Raw genomic sequence first — 15,965 nt, forward strand, 5'->3', positions numbered from 1 at the left:
GAACTCTTTACAAGAGTGGGTATACACCATTTTCAAAGGGACATACTTAGTGAAGCAATTAACTGAATTGTTAAAGCAAATTATGCATACAACCATTGCCACATTCTTCATTTGTATCTGAGGAAACAGTGCAACAACTTTCCTAGCATTCAATGAATCAGTTTTTGTTGCTCTTAAGCTTGAGAATAACATCCACAACTGCATTGTGGTCATGCTCATGGCTTCTTCCATAAATTATACCAAGCATGACTGAAAATTTCATTTCTCCTTATAAGATGCATCTTTGTGGTATTCACAAGCTATAGTGTGAGAAATCTTGGAAAATTGATCCATGACAATGACCAAAATATACAATCAAAACCTCTGTGTATGACTCAATATAAAATCCATGCTAATACATTGCTTATGTTTTTAAATTTTCCAAGATACTAAGTATCAATATTTTGCCTAGTTTTAGTTGCCTAAGCTTGGCAAGTTTTCAAATGTAACATCTGTTCATTTAGATCGCAATATCTCAAGTATTAGAAGACAAATATTTACACTCTTCTAGTTGTTGCAGGATTTTATTTCTCCCATATTATTCTAATAGCTAACTAGCATGTGCTTCACATAATATGGTCTTCCTTGTGGTAGCTTGAGGACAGCACAATTTCTTTTCTCTGGAATAAAATTGATCATGCATCATGAAGTCCAAATGGGAACTCATAATGCCTATATTTGATTCTTTACAAGGATTATTAGTGGCTCGAAGGGCTGGATTTTAGTGTAATACATCCTTGAGATGCTTCAAACTTTCCACCTCATTAGTCATAGCTGTACATGAAATCCTTTGAGAACCAGAGCACTGGTAACCACATTTATCTTCCCTACCTTGTACTTGATTATAAATGTGAAAGTCCACAAATAACTAGACCATTTAATATGGGGAGCATGCAGTTGTTCTTGAGTTTGCAAGCATTGTAAAGCTTGATTATCCATATTTAATGTGAATATAAATGTATATTGATGCCTGAAAGCTAGATTTGTTGGCCTCGCCTGCAAATGATTGATATAGCTTATGTTCATTGGGTTCTTTGTTAGGAGGACATCACTTGGAAATGTTCAATATTTGGATCTATATTGTGTGATCCTCTCATGAGATTTAAGTTGAAATGTATTTTTTAGAACTTAACAAAAGCTTTAGCTTAATCACTTTATAATAGTCAATCATAGATGTTCTTAGTTATGGCCCTTATTATGTCCACAAATTTTTTATTGCTTGGACAAAGGATTTTCTGGTCTCTGACCTTTGATTTTCTAATGGTATATGATTTTCCAAAAATGGACCCCGTTTGTAAAAGTTGTGCTAGTTTGAGAAAAAGACCTATTAAAGGCATTTCCAAATCACCACATGGCTACATACAACTACCCATGTGACTTCAAGCTACATGAGTAGCCAAAAAAAATTCCTTGTGCACTAAACACCAAGACACAATAATGTCTACAAACTTCTTTTTAGTTCACCATTCATTGTGGATATCAAGGGATATATATTGCCAAAGAACTCTATGTGCTATTCATATGGGATAAAAGTGTGCCAAGTAACATGTGCTTGTGGGGTCCATCGCTAATACTTTGACAAACAATACCAAACCCCAAATGGAGGAAAGGAAATATTTGTGCATAAGACTATAACATTAGAAAAGTAAAAAATGTGGATGCTTTTCAATGAAGAATGTGTGGGGGATATGGGCATGAGCAATGAAGAGGGAGAAGTTCAAATAGATACTATGGGGGGCAACTAGTACTATGTGTGATGAAACACAGATAATTGTCCCCCTATAATGATATACATGCTTGTAGAAAGGAAAGTATATATAAATGATTGAAGCCATTGCCAATAGTTGAGGGAACAAGTTGCCAATTAATGTGCAACAATAAAGAATGAAACCTCAATATATTAATCTACCAACCACCGAAATGAATATGTGGGCTTGATTTCTCTTCACAAATGTATGACTGAAAAACATGATATGGTACTTGACATAATAAGTGGTTGATCCCCATGTGAAGGGCTAGAAACAAATCCAATGTGATTCAATGTATATAAATTGTGCAATGAAGAGTCTTCCAAATCAAATGCAACTTAGATTAGAAAAATACATAATCACAAAAAAAAGGCTTTCGACAATAGGTAATGTTGCCGGTCAAGCACAAAAGGGACTCATTGCAAATAATTTGTAAGCGCTTGGTTAGACATAATAAGTGATCCTTGCAAAGTGAAAAGTGGTAATTGATCGACATACACTTGAATTGCCAATGAAAACTCAATAAGAGCAGTGGCCCAATAAAAGGATGTGCCCAAATAAAGTGCAGCTAATGCACAACTTCAAGCAGGTATGATGCCAATGGAAAAACACACCACCCCAATATAATGCGACCGTTGAATATACTAGAAAATGTTCCTACCAGAAAACATTAACAAGAATTTACTCTCGTCACTCAAGTAGAAATCTTAATAGATTGATCAATTAATTGGAATGAACAAGAAAAAAAACAACAATAGATGGAGATGCGCCAAATGCAATGGTGCATCTATTGACAATCGAAAACTCCTTTGACCTAAAAAATTCAGGCTAATGAAAAACTCTCAATGAAAGGAGATATAGATTGAAGTCTCTAAAACAATGTTGGAGAAATCAACCTCCTAGGAGCACAATCTACAAATAACCTTCACAATGTGAGAAAAACATTTCACTAGGAAGATGAATAGTAATGAGATGATGAAAAAATGTACAAATGTGCCTTGCTTATAATGGCAAGTAATGAATGAGTAGGTAGATGTAATCGTATTGCTAGAAAACTAAATACACCTAATTATCAATTAATAATGCCTAAGTAAACTTAAGTATGAGTAAATGAAAAACTCATTTACTCCAATAGCTTCGTTATTTGTCACAACTTGAATGACACTCTCCATGCCCACTTCATGATCACTTTGTGCAACATAGTGTACAAGGTATCAATATCTTTCACATGGTAGGCATCTATCGACAATAAGGTCACCAATAACCCATCTAAATCTACTAAAATCTTGATCAATATGCACCTCCAATCTATCTACCCCTTTATATAAACAGTCCAACTCTTTTTGCACCAAATTCTTAGTTGACTCCCTATGACATTGTTTTTCATAGCTTTGTCTAACAATGGTCTATTCAAATCTATAGAATATGTGCTTTGAACCCCCTTTCAATAACTATCAATGTATTGACCAACAAATCTCAATGTTGAGATCCTTGAAACATGGAATGGTATGCTATCATATACCAAACATTATTGCATTCCATCCACACTCATGATGATTCTCTTGATTCTATGGGGTACCTTCAAGCAAATGTTACACACCAAGAGTATTGTGAGCACTAAGGAACAAAAAGACCTTATTATTGTTCAACTAGAACTAGCTCCAGTAGATAAGCATGTGTATGATGTAGTGGTGGATGAGAGGTGGTAGGTGAGATCGCTTGGTTTTATTACACTCTGGATTTTAGATGAGTTTGATGTCTTGGCTGGTTTGATCAGTTTGTATCAGTTTTAAGTAGGTTAAGCTTTGTGTTGATGAGATAGATTCTTGGAATGGAATAGCTATCATTTTTAAAATTTCATTAGTACTTCTATGATTGGTTTACCAATTTGTTCCTTTTAGTTCTTTTAGTGACGTAGGGCTCCATTACTAGTCTGAAGCATGCACCTATGTTTGGTCCGAGTGCAAAATCTTCAAGTAATTGTCCTAGTATATCATGATCTTAGGTTCATGCTTAACAATATGTAAGCAAAACTAGAAAAATGATGCATGTTTTAGAAGAATCAAAGAATAAATCGAACCTCTATGTACTAAATGTTGAAGGTTATACTTTGACTTCCTTAAAACTTCAGTTCTTGGGGCAATCAAATTTTATTTGCTATGATCTTAGTTTCGTACCAACATGTAGTATCTGAATAAGTGGTTAATTGAGGTGGGCTTCAGATAAATCAATAAACAAAAATATCCACTAATATAGTAAATCTCCAGTCTTTGATATTTGCTTGCTTGGAATTTTTAATTCTTGGGTTGTGACATTTTGATGTATCCAGATACAACAGAGTAATACTCTTCTACTTTGTTTTAGTGAATTCTGTATATTTATGGATTTTCCTGCTTACCAAAAAAATGATTTGCTAACCCTATTGTGAATTATAGCAGGTTGAAGATAATATCTTGTACCTCAATTCTGGACCACCTTTCCTTGTCTTCCTTCATCCCGCCCTTAGACCTCTTTGGGAGGTTATTAGGCAGAAGGTATTGTGCTAGGCTTCCTACATTCAAAATTCTTTAGAATCTTATCTATACTTAAAATTATAAGATCTTTGTGTAGGCACAATATTTTAAACAGATCTTTGAAATATGTGATAGGGTGAAAATAATGAATTTGAGACATCCATAAAAGCAGAAAACACACTAGTTGCATTTGATGCTTTTTAAAGTAGCAAGTTTACTTTTCTTGTATCATGCTTTTAAAGTGGATAAGATTACAAGAGTTTTTGTTTTCCAAAATACAACAAAAAGATGAATAAAATCTCAACTTCGAATTAGTGATAAACCTGGAATTAGTCTGGCCAGTGCATGATCACCTATAGAATAGTTTGATTCTCTCTAGTTTTATGCTCAACGGAATATTTGTGGAAAAAATTCATGAAATCACTCTTTTGCTGCAAGTTATGTTTTTATGGACTTGTATTATAATGAAAAAACTGTTTTCTAATAATATCAGTGGTTTACTTTTACTGATTTGTGGCCATTAAATTGTAGGAGCATATTGATTATTTGGTTTGGATAGAAAGGCACAAGGAATGAAACTAATAGAAGTAGGGAAACCAAGAGTTGTGCCATAGATGTTGAAAAAGAGGGGGATGGCGGCATCGATACCATGTTTTGAGGGAAAGAGAAGAGACAGAGGCTATCAAAACTTGTGACAAAGGTGATAAATATTTTACCAATTATTGAGCACCAGGCTAAAAAGGAATATTTATACTATATGGCCATTTTATTCAATGGCCTGCTATCTATGTCACATGGGCATAGATATAAGAAGGGCATTGAACATAGGTAGAACAATATTTTATAAAACCCCAGATACAATACAGCTGACATACAACATATGCCAAAAAACAGACAAGTGTAGACCATTTGATTAATTCAAATATAACCACTTCCTCCCCAACCCCCAACACACCAAATACACAAATAAGCATATCAAATATGGACTTGTATATGAATTAGCACAGCTATCTACTTGCCTGACAATGAGCTCTCATCTGGGCCATATCACAATATCCTGATACAGGAACAAGCTATCTATGTGTCAAACAAATAAAAAATTAAAATAAAGCAGTGGGGCTGCTTGGCATTTTATGCAAATTTGTTTGGTGTAATTTAAGATTTGAAGAAAACTATTGAAATTTTTCCTATCCTTCCTATTTTATGCAAATTAAATATGAGATTCATTGTTACTTCACTCCTCTATAGTTTTCAATAACTGTTGGGATACTAAGAGCATATCTTCTTGGAATTTTGGTATTATGATGCGAACTTGCTATTATAGGTAATGTGCTTTACATGTTTTCATCAAATAAAATGTCACAATAAATAGTAAATGGTCTCCATCCAGGTTGACGTCTCATAAAAATCACAGCATTGAGATTGTTATTTTGCATTTGAGGAAACTCAACATTGGTCCACTTATATGTGTCATGAATGATATTTGCAGGAAGGTCTCTTCTTTATTCTAGAGTCCCCCATGTGGTTATTGAATAGCCCTTTTTCCTAATAATTTCCTCATGGTCAGTGATTTATGTGAAATGTTAGTACTTCTAGAATCATATTTTTTTTATATAGCTTATGCTTGGTGCAAGAAACCAGATTTTGGATATGTTACATGCTTATTAGCTGGCAACACCATACTAGATTTATGTAGGTAGTTAACAGAGTGAGTGAAGGAAATATAGTGCATATAATGAAGGCATTGGCTAGTCACCTCGGAGTAGCACAAAGTCTGATTGAAGATGATTCACTTCAACTTTTATTTCAAATAGTTGCAAAAGGGGAAAATATTGGTACACTTCCTTTGCACATAGTTCAACTTCACCGACATGCTGTGCAAGTTAGATTTAGCTATAATTTATGCCAATTCTAGGAATAATATGAGGGTTTCCTTTGAAATTTTGAGCTCTCTTAATTATAAGATTTTAACTGCCATTTCAGTTGTAATGCAGATACTTGGTTTTATCTAAGCTAAAGTGCATGTTGATCTTTGTTACTATTAGAGTTATTTCTTTATCTAGGGGCAAAGATAAAATGATTGTTTTTTATTTCAAGTTTCAAAATTATTTTTATCAGTCATTTGTTTCCTAGCTAGATTTTTCTTTGTTGGTTCTTGGTCATTGCTGTCTCAGAACCATTCCATTAATTCTCAAAATACATCTAATCAAATGGCTAATGTAGATAGTGAACAAAGAGGAAGGTCTCTATATTGTTGCAAATATTATGAATTTGAGGTATACTTTGATTGTTATTTAGGCATTTGATGCTAAAGTTGGCTCATTCATAATATTTCTCCATCAAAACTATTCCACTTTTTTCTATGTCATATTTTAGATTCATAAAGATGGATACAGTTTCTAGCTCAAGTGATTTATCTTTAATACACATGTTATTCTTATTCATTACTGGCAAAGTGACATGGATCAAGCATCTAATAGGATGGGGCTAGGCCAAGTTAAAAATATTGGTATTGTTGAAAATAAAAGATACAGTCAAAATAAGCGTGCTAGAGATCAAGTCCACCTACAGCAGGGGATACAGATGACCTGGAGAGTTGACCTAGGGGGCAGACTTGGTGAGAAAACTTAAAGAGTCGACTTGGTGAGCGTACTTGAATTTTTAGCTTGGCGAGTTCACTTGGGGAGCCGGCCTAGCGATCTGACATGGTGAGTGGGCTTAAAGTGGTGACTTGGTGGGGCAAGTTAGCGAGCCGACTTAGTGAGGCCACTTGGCGAGCTGACTTGGTGAGTGGACTCAAAGACTAACCTTGATGAGGCACTTTGGTGGGGTGACTTGATGAGCGAACTCAAAGTCAACTTGGCAAGTGTACTTGAACAGTCGACTTGGTGACATGACTTGGTGGGGTGACTTGGCGAGCCCACCTAGCGAGCGTACTTGAACAGTCGACTTGGTGACATGACTTGGTGGGGTGACTTGGCAAGTCCACCTGGCGAGCATACTTGAACAGTCGACTTGGTGAGCCGACCAAGTGAGTTGACATGGTGAGTGGGCTTAGAGAAGCAACTCAGTGGGGGTGGACTTGGTGAGTGAACATAAAGAGTCAACTTGGTGAGCGTACTTGAATTGTCAGCTTGGCGAGCTGACTAGGGGAGTCAGCCTGGCGAGCTGACATGGCGAGTCGACTTAAAGTGATGAGTTGGTGGGGCAAGTGGGGGTGACTTGGCGAGCTGACCTGGAGAGTTGGCCTAGGGGGCAGACTTGGTGAGTGAACTTAGAGAGTTGACTTGGTGAGCGTACTACAATTGTCAGCTTGGCGAGCTGACTAGGGGAGTTGGCCTGACGATCTAACATGGTGAGTGGGCTTAAAGTGGCAACTTGGCAATTCTGGCATGTAGCTTTAGGAGAACATCAACTGACTGGTCAACATAAAACTCTCCCCTTCCTCAGGAAGGGTTTCTCCATGAAACATGAATGTGGCATTCATTTGGCTGGTTCATATTGCCTCAGGCCATGGCCAAGAAGATTTTTTGACTGGCATGAAATATAGCTTCTAGTACTATATCCTAGATCAAAATCTGGCCAAACTTTTTTTGGATGCTTATAGCTTATCCCAAACCTCTCATTCAGCAGTTATGAGATGATTAATCAAGAGGAAATAGTTGAGAGCTTAGAGTGACACAATTTTCAGATGATCATATGAAATGAAATGGGCGTGCAAGTAGAATTAAAGAAACTAGAAAGACATTGTGTATAGATGAAGGCATGAAATGGATGGTTTTGGAGCACTCAGCACAGACACTCAACATTCAGTACATATCATCATTCAAGATCAAATGGGTGTATGGGATTATATGCATAGTGAATAATAAAGGAGGGAATTGAATCCTCCCTGAGGCTCACAATTGTTGAGGTCCACTTCAACAATGGCACATCCTGTGAAATGTCTGTCTAAAACCTTTCTAATGAGATAATGTGTTATGAGCTCTTCATCAATGGGATGGAATGTGAATCCAAGAGGCAGTTGTGCATCACCCATATCATGCACAATTGCCTCTTGGATTCACGTTCCATCCCACTGATGAAGAGCTCATAACACATTATCTCATTAGAAAGGTTTTAGATGGCCATTTCACAGGAAGTGCCATTGCTGAAGTGGACCTCAATAATTGTGAGCCCCAAAAAAAATTTGACCAAGCATTGGTCAAAATTTCGATCAATGGCCAACACTTTTCTACTAACCATTGGTCAAAATTTCAACCAATGGCCAACACTTTTCTACCAACCATTGGTCAAAATTTTGACCAATGGCCAACACTTTTCTACCAACCATTGGTTGACATTTCGACCAATGGCCAACACTTTTCTACCAAACATTGGTCAAAATTTTGACCAATGGCCAATACTTTTCTACCAACCATTGGTCAAAATTTTGACCAATGCCTAATGGCAGGAAATGCGCTATCAACTTCAAAAGTTTTCGACCAACCAATTGGTTGGTCAAATTTTCGACCAGAAAATTTTTGACGAATGTGTTGGTTGAAGTTTGGTTGAAAACTAGGTCAAAATTTTGACCAATAAAGGTCAAAAAATGAGCCCAAATGTACTAGTGTATATATGTATGTATGTATGTATATATATATATATATATATATATATATATATATATATATATATATATATATATATGTATATGTGCATGTACATACATACATATATATATACACATATACATATACATATATACATAGATATATATAGAATAGGCTGCCCTCTCCACTATAGTGCTATAGTGGCTCTCCCAACCCACTGTATACCTGTGGCTTATTATAAAGGTAAAGGCCCCCTTCTGGCACAGAGCCCTATTACCCTACTATTCAACCCCTACAATGGCAATAGGGAATCTAGCCACCCTAATGATTATCTTCAACTAGAATGGGATATATTTGGCGGGTGATCTAATGAGAGCGATGAGAGCATTCACGCCTATTATTTCCAAGTGAAGTGGGCCTTATAGATAGTACGAAGCCCAATGATGGGTTTTAGATATATGTTGAATTATACAATAGGGCTAGGTTTGTTCATCCCTATCGAGTTGAGCAATGACACTTGCAACTATCATAGAGGGGTTGGGGCAGGTAGCCCAGTGGCACCCGCCCATATTAAAAACGAGAACATTAGCAAGCTTCTATTTAGTTAACCCCTTACTATCTATAGGTCAAACAAGTCTTTAGCGGATCTCAAACCATCTATGTTGTCCCCCTATATAAATAAGAGGGAATCTCTTCATGTCTTTATCAACTCGTCCCAATTGGAATGGAATGAATATTCCTCGATTGAACTTTGCACCTCTACATGAAAACTCAGAGAAGATAGAGATATTACATTCCTTTGAAACCGGTGGTGTTGTTTTATTGTTTGGAATGAAGTCTCGATTGGCCAAGTGTTGATTTAATCAATAGGGGTTAAATGATTAGATACTAAGCCAAGGTATATCAAGCCTAAAGTAGCACTACTCTAGGTAGAAAGGACAAAATTGATGGTGCATGTAGACTGGCCATTATAGAGTAGGAGCCCGACCCTAGTTTTGATAGGGATTTTTCCATTAGGGAGGGAGAAGGATAGTGATTTATATAAATAGGATAACTAACTAAACCATATAGTCCAAGATAGATTGAATGCTTGGGTTTTTCTCAACTGAGCCAAATGAACCTTTTCTAATATAAGGTTTGTGCCAATCGAACAATGGAAAAATGTGCCAAACAAGATGACGTGCCAAGCAACCCTAAACGATGAATAAATAGGCCTAAGAAAGTTGAGGATATTCTATATGATAGAAATATGTATGTCCCAAACCACAGACCAAGACTATACAAATAAAACTAAATGATAGAAGATGCCCCCCCAAATCTCGACTATAGTTTGGACAGGGGTTGGGATTTCCTTTTCCACTCAAAAGAAAGGTAGCAGGAGAGGTGGACCTTTTCTAGTACCACTACTATCTATAGGGTGTCCTATTGTTCTATGGGGAGTGGGTTGGATTTTTGAATGGATTGGGATTCGATCCTCGATGAATGGTAGCATAGGGGGTTTCAACCATTGGATGGTAGGACCCTGACCTTGTTATTAGCCTAGGAGTGTGTGGAGTTGGCCACTGGTGGAGAGAGAAAGAATTAGGTAGGAGATTGTTGGGTTTGTTCTAACATGTAGGGTCCTTTATGGACCCTTGTTCACCACTCAAACCGTGGGTGGGGTCCCTGCACCTTGTGCCCCTATAGGCATGGGGTCCAAGCCTTTGGGTTCAATTTTTTCATTGGGGCTCCCTAGGCATGTTGAATCCCGTATAGTGTTTTTCTCCGCTTGTTCGCTTCCTCCCTGATCTATTGATAGTAGGGAATTATTCTGAAATGAGAATATTAGAAACTGCTTAGGCCCCAGTCATATGGGTCTAGGGGCGAGGTGTAGCCAACCGATACAATAGATAGAATAGTTGGTTAGTGGTGGACTAACTGAAGCAGTTCCCTTACTATTCATGGACGTTTGACCCCCTCAAATATTCTTGGCATTGGTGATTAAAAGAATCAATGGGGTAGAGTGAAAGCCAAGCTAACATTAGGAAGCTATTTATTAATTAGTGTTATTTTTGGCGAGAAGGTAGTAGACATTAGTCATGTGCACTAGTGTATCACTACATCTGCACTATGGCTAGCATGTTTTTCGTCTTCAACACTAATCCTAGCGTGTTAGCTCAATTAGACCTCCTATTAAGTAAATTGTCGCTACCGCTTCCTCTCTACCCCCCTATAAAATAGTAGGCAAATGTCGATGCCCTCACCTCAGAAGGTAGATAGATAGTTTAGGTGATATCTATTGGTCCTCAACAAAAAGATGAGTTTGAATGCTTCATTGTTTACCCCCTTTAAACAACAAATCAAAGAGAATATGTCTTTGTCTTACCATTGGATAGATCCATATAAGGGTAGGGCCCCTACTATTTTCTAAGGTACCTATCGATCCTTAGTAATGTTTATTCGTCCCATCCCAACATTAAGGAAATGATTGGCACATCTAACTATGGATTGGTCTTGTAGTGGTAGCCTCCTATACTCCTTAACCAAGCTAAATTATCCATGACCCAGATACAGTGTAGTGAGAATGAGTTGTTATGTATGGTTATTCAACGACCTTAGGTACCAGATTTTCTATTTGTGTTGGATTCCATTCCAATGTTGTGCTATGTGCATGTATTATCGTATATTCTTTGAAGTCAAACTTCCTATTCCCACATTTACAATTGTCCGAACCAATTATGTAATGTATATTAAAAGCGAGGTAGGTGCCTCCATCCAAAAAAAAGGAAGGGCCCTCTGGGCATATCCCAAGAAGGCTACAAAATTAATCATTCCAACAAGAAGCAGGGAACTATCAACAAGAAAGGTAGGTACCTTGTGCAGTTGTTATTTTAGTAACCTTCTATCTCACTATCTCTTCATTCCCATATCACTCCCTTCAAGTTCAATCCATTCCGTTCATTAGTTATATGTAATTCTTACCCCTTACCCTTGCTATGCTAAAAAACCAATTCACACGACTAATAATAATAATATCAAAGAGAAAAGATAAAAGAGATCCATCGGCATTAGAACCCCTATCCATTGATGCCTACTATTCTATGGGGCCCTATCATCCTATGTGTGCCTTATCCACCTATGGTAGATTCCAAACTGGTTGGATGAAATAAGAAGACTGTCTGCCCCCTTCTATATTATTCAAAGAACGACACTTCCATTGGCTACCCAAGAGCTCGATTGTAGGAAGCCATGGTTGGGAGCCAACCTTTTCAAACCCCTTTTATCTATAGGGTTACCCTATCTCCCAATGGAGAGTCAGTTGGGTCCTACTATCTTAGTTAGACAGAAGGTTGGTCAGGCCCTGCTATCACAGTTAGCTAGAACTACCCCCTTCTTTTCCAGTTCAGGCTATATTGAAATGAAAGTTGTTGGACGTAATAATATGAAAAATGGGTGAATCTAGAATAAGAATTTGCATATCCACCTATGCCCTACTATCTGATTCAACACTTTCAATAGCTCTGAATGCACAAAGCCCAGGGGAAGCTGAAAGGAGGTGCTTGAAGGGAGAAACAAAATTGGAAGAGCCCTAGACAAAATAGCCAAGAGCCCTCTCTTCCTATCTCCAAATCTGTTGCCAACACCTCCCTAGCCCAGTAGGACCTTTAGAATAGTAGGGGGTGGCCCCTAAAATTATATTATTCCCCTACCTATGCAGGCCTCTTATAGTCTAATTTAGCTTAATTAGTTATAGATGTGGAAGCCCTTCTTTTTTTATTGGACATACATACATACATAGATGTATACATGTATATGTAGATATATATGTATATATACATCTATATATAGACACGTACATATGTATACATATATACATAACATACACATATATATTTGTGTGTGTGTATAGATATATACATGTGTGTGTATATATCACTATTTTGGAGAAAAATCTTTATATCATCCTTCTAGATGAAATTTGATTATTTCTTCTTTCTTCTTTCCGACTAGTACTCTTCTTCCAAGTTTCAATTTGGTTCAAAATTATAGTCTATAACACAATTTATGTATGCATTCTTCTATGCACAACAACCATGTTCTTCCTTTTGCCAATTTCAATTGTTGGTTATTCAACAAGAAGTTTGGAGAGGATTCTTCAGCCCGTACATTAACTTATTCACAATTCTGAACTTAAAAGTGAAGATCTTCCCATCAAGAAGAAGTTGATAATGTGGATCTACCAAAAGTGCCTAGCAAGAAATTTCCTTGCATTTGAATCTCTTCTAAAGAAATTAATAATTGTTTAACGTGAACAGGTCAAACTCTCTGCACTACCAGGGTATTCATCTTAGAAACATCAATCTGAAGGATGTCACTGCTTCTTATAATCTTCCTAGAGCTTGCACTTATGTATTTACCATATTACATCAATTGATTAGAATATTTAGACCATCCTTACACCAGTATAGATTATGACTAATTCGATACCAATGTCTCTAACACATCCATATGGTTATTCCTGAATAATATTTCTCAGGGAAAGAAGTATAAAGGTTGAAAGCAGTGATTCACATAAAATCTCGATATAACATTGGAAATAGATCTTCGCAGCAGGTCCATCAATAGTATTCACGATAAATTTGATGAATTTCTTCTCGTCGGGTATATACAGCGGGTGAGAGTTTGTAATTTTAAGTTTGATGGCTCGAGCAGTCTCATTTTCTTGTGCTATGGATTTTGTACGCTCGAGAAAAAATTTCAATAAAAATGCTCTTCATAAGAATATGAATACTCTTATTAGTCACTGCCTTAATGGCAGGAGACTATAGTTTTCACTTGCTTCTTTACTATTAGTTGAATTCTTGAACAGTGTGCTAAATAAAAAAACTTTACCAATATCTATAGTTGTTCTAAAATATTGTATTTTTTATATATAAATTAAAATTAAACTGTACTTTTTCTATTAGTAGATGGTAATTTCCGGGTAGTTTTTTTTAATTTTATTCATATGAATTCTACAAAAATTGTAAAACATGCAACTGGCACTTATCAGCTGATCAACGTGTTGGCCATGCACAGAAGAAGATAACTTGTTTCAAAAGATTATCAAAGTGTTAGCCATGCACAGAAGAAGATAACTTGTTTTAAAAGATTGCATTGCACGTGTTGATATCAAAGTAAATGAAGAGTTTGGTGTATGAATTAATGTGCATGCTTCTTAAAATTGTGAGGTGTACCTTTAATTATACCTGGTTGTATCTGTGTGAGTCTTCACTGTTCCTCTCTCCAAAAATCGAGATCTCTGTGTAAGTTAAAATACAGAACAGAATTTTCCTCCACATCTCATCATTCATTTCTAATGACATTGTATTGCAGGTTTCCCGCAATTCTATGTTGAAGAAGAGGGAAGCTTATCCTGTAGAAGTACTACCGCAAGCCAAACATTGTGTCATTTTCTCTATAAGTTTTTTCAAAGAACTCACAGAAAAGAAAATTAGACTTAGATTTTGATATAAACTAAATTGAAGATTTTACTTTAATAAAAGTAAAAAACTAATAAAAGATTAGAGTAACTACTATTCAAATATTTGTTGTTCAGATTGTTTTTTCGGTGCTTTTAACCTGAATCGTGACTATATAATTGTTCTCTCTTCTAAAGAAGCGGTTCAATTTCAATGCCGCTACACAAATTATGAAGCTCTTTCTTAATTGTACCATATAATAATAGGGCTTTATTGGATTTTTTTAAACCATTAAGCCATACAATAGTAGGGCTTATAAAGAATATAATAATAGGGGCAATATTGTTTTAGGGGGGCCCTACTAGAATTTAATTGTAGGATGTTTAGCAAGAAGATTTTCTTGGCGCCTGAACTGGATATGGGGTAGCAGGGCTTGGAATGACCATTGCAGCGTTCTACTTTGTAACATCGTGGTTGTGTTACATTCATTCTTCTGGACATGAAATTAATTTGAGAATTGGAGTTTCAAATACTCCAGAAATTTTGCCTCCATAGACAATGGGGATTAGGGAGGCCTCTGTGGGAAGTGAGTTTATCGATTGGAATTTGAGAGATTGGAAGCTTTTCCTTCTCGGAAAAATGGTCTGCAAAAGATATAGATAGAAGTGAGCCTACTCTGGTATAACTGTCATGTCTCCCAAATTGTGTGGTCTTATTTTTGTTATTCTTGTACAGTTTCTAAGCAAATTAAAATTCAAGCATTATTTTGCTATCATTAGAGATTAAGATTGTTTTGAAATAGTAGTATAAGAGTTTTGCATTAACGACTACATTTCAAGTCTTTGAGTGTCAGATTGATAGACCAAATCCTTCATGAATTCTACTGTAGCTTGATGTAGGGTTTGAAAGAATTTTGGAAACTCAATAACACTGTTTAGAGTGCTGGTATTTGCAAGGCATTTTATTTCACATATGTCTGTGTACTGTTCAATGAAATTTGGCTGTACTCATATAGACTGTCCAGTTGAATCAATTCTTACCTTAAGTATGTTGTGAGTCTTTATGTGAGTTTCTTATGGGAATTAATTAAAAAGTAATAATAATTGTGTGACACTACATACAAAAGCTAATGAATACGAAAAGCTCATGTTAGATTCAATAAGATGATATATTGGACTCTATTAAAGAAACATAAATAAATTGAGCATTTCTGGTAGACAGGAAGTCTGAAATCAAGTTATGTTATGATCTATGCCAAGATTGAGAATTAGGCCAGTTTGGAGACAGTGATTTGGTTTGTTGTCTTAGACAGTAATTTATCTTATGCATAATTCTTATTAATTTTTCTTAATGGAATATTAGCTTTTATTATGCAATTTAGAGAGAACAAATACATGCTTGATTTGTGAAGACTTTGTAAGTGCCTTTGTGAGCCAGTTAAAAGAATTTTGTAGTCATCAAATTACTTGGGTTCTCTTATGTTTCTTCTTCTAACGTTTTATGTTATAGATATGTATACTCAAGCTTCGATTCATTCAAGCTTTCTGGAAAAGTGTGCATTTTCCTACCCTTTAAGTTGAATCATGACTGCTCCTTTTCAAATTTGTTTAAGAAATAATGTATGTAATATTA

General features: G+C 36.1%; 1 protein-coding gene across 2 annotated transcripts in view; it reads right to left on the reverse strand.

Annotated features, from left to right (window-relative positions):
* The window catches only part of LOC149571485 (uncharacterized), an 87,720-nt gene that overhangs the window by 11,839 nt on the left and 59,916 nt on the right, over positions 1 to 15,965 (reverse strand). Inside the window, exon 2 of one of the 2 annotated variants that reach the window (XM_089813001.1) lies at positions 14,121 to 14,298. In XM_089813001.1, the coding sequence (XP_089669127.1) occupies positions 14,121 to 14,237 (117 nt within the window). In that variant the 5' untranslated portion in view covers positions 14,238 to 14,298. Of the gene's footprint in view, positions 1 to 4,246; positions 4,334 to 14,120; positions 14,299 to 15,965 lie in introns of those variants that run through there. The other variant, XM_089813002.1, reaches the window with a different exon arrangement.

The sequence above is a fragment of the Cupressus sempervirens genome, chromosome 2 (assembly GCF_028749045.1).
Source record: "Cupressus sempervirens isolate cs-2001-9-10 chromosome 2, ASM2874904v1, whole genome shotgun sequence".
In the NCBI taxonomy this organism is placed as follows: Eukaryota; Viridiplantae; Streptophyta; class Pinopsida; order Cupressales; family Cupressaceae; genus Cupressus; species Cupressus sempervirens.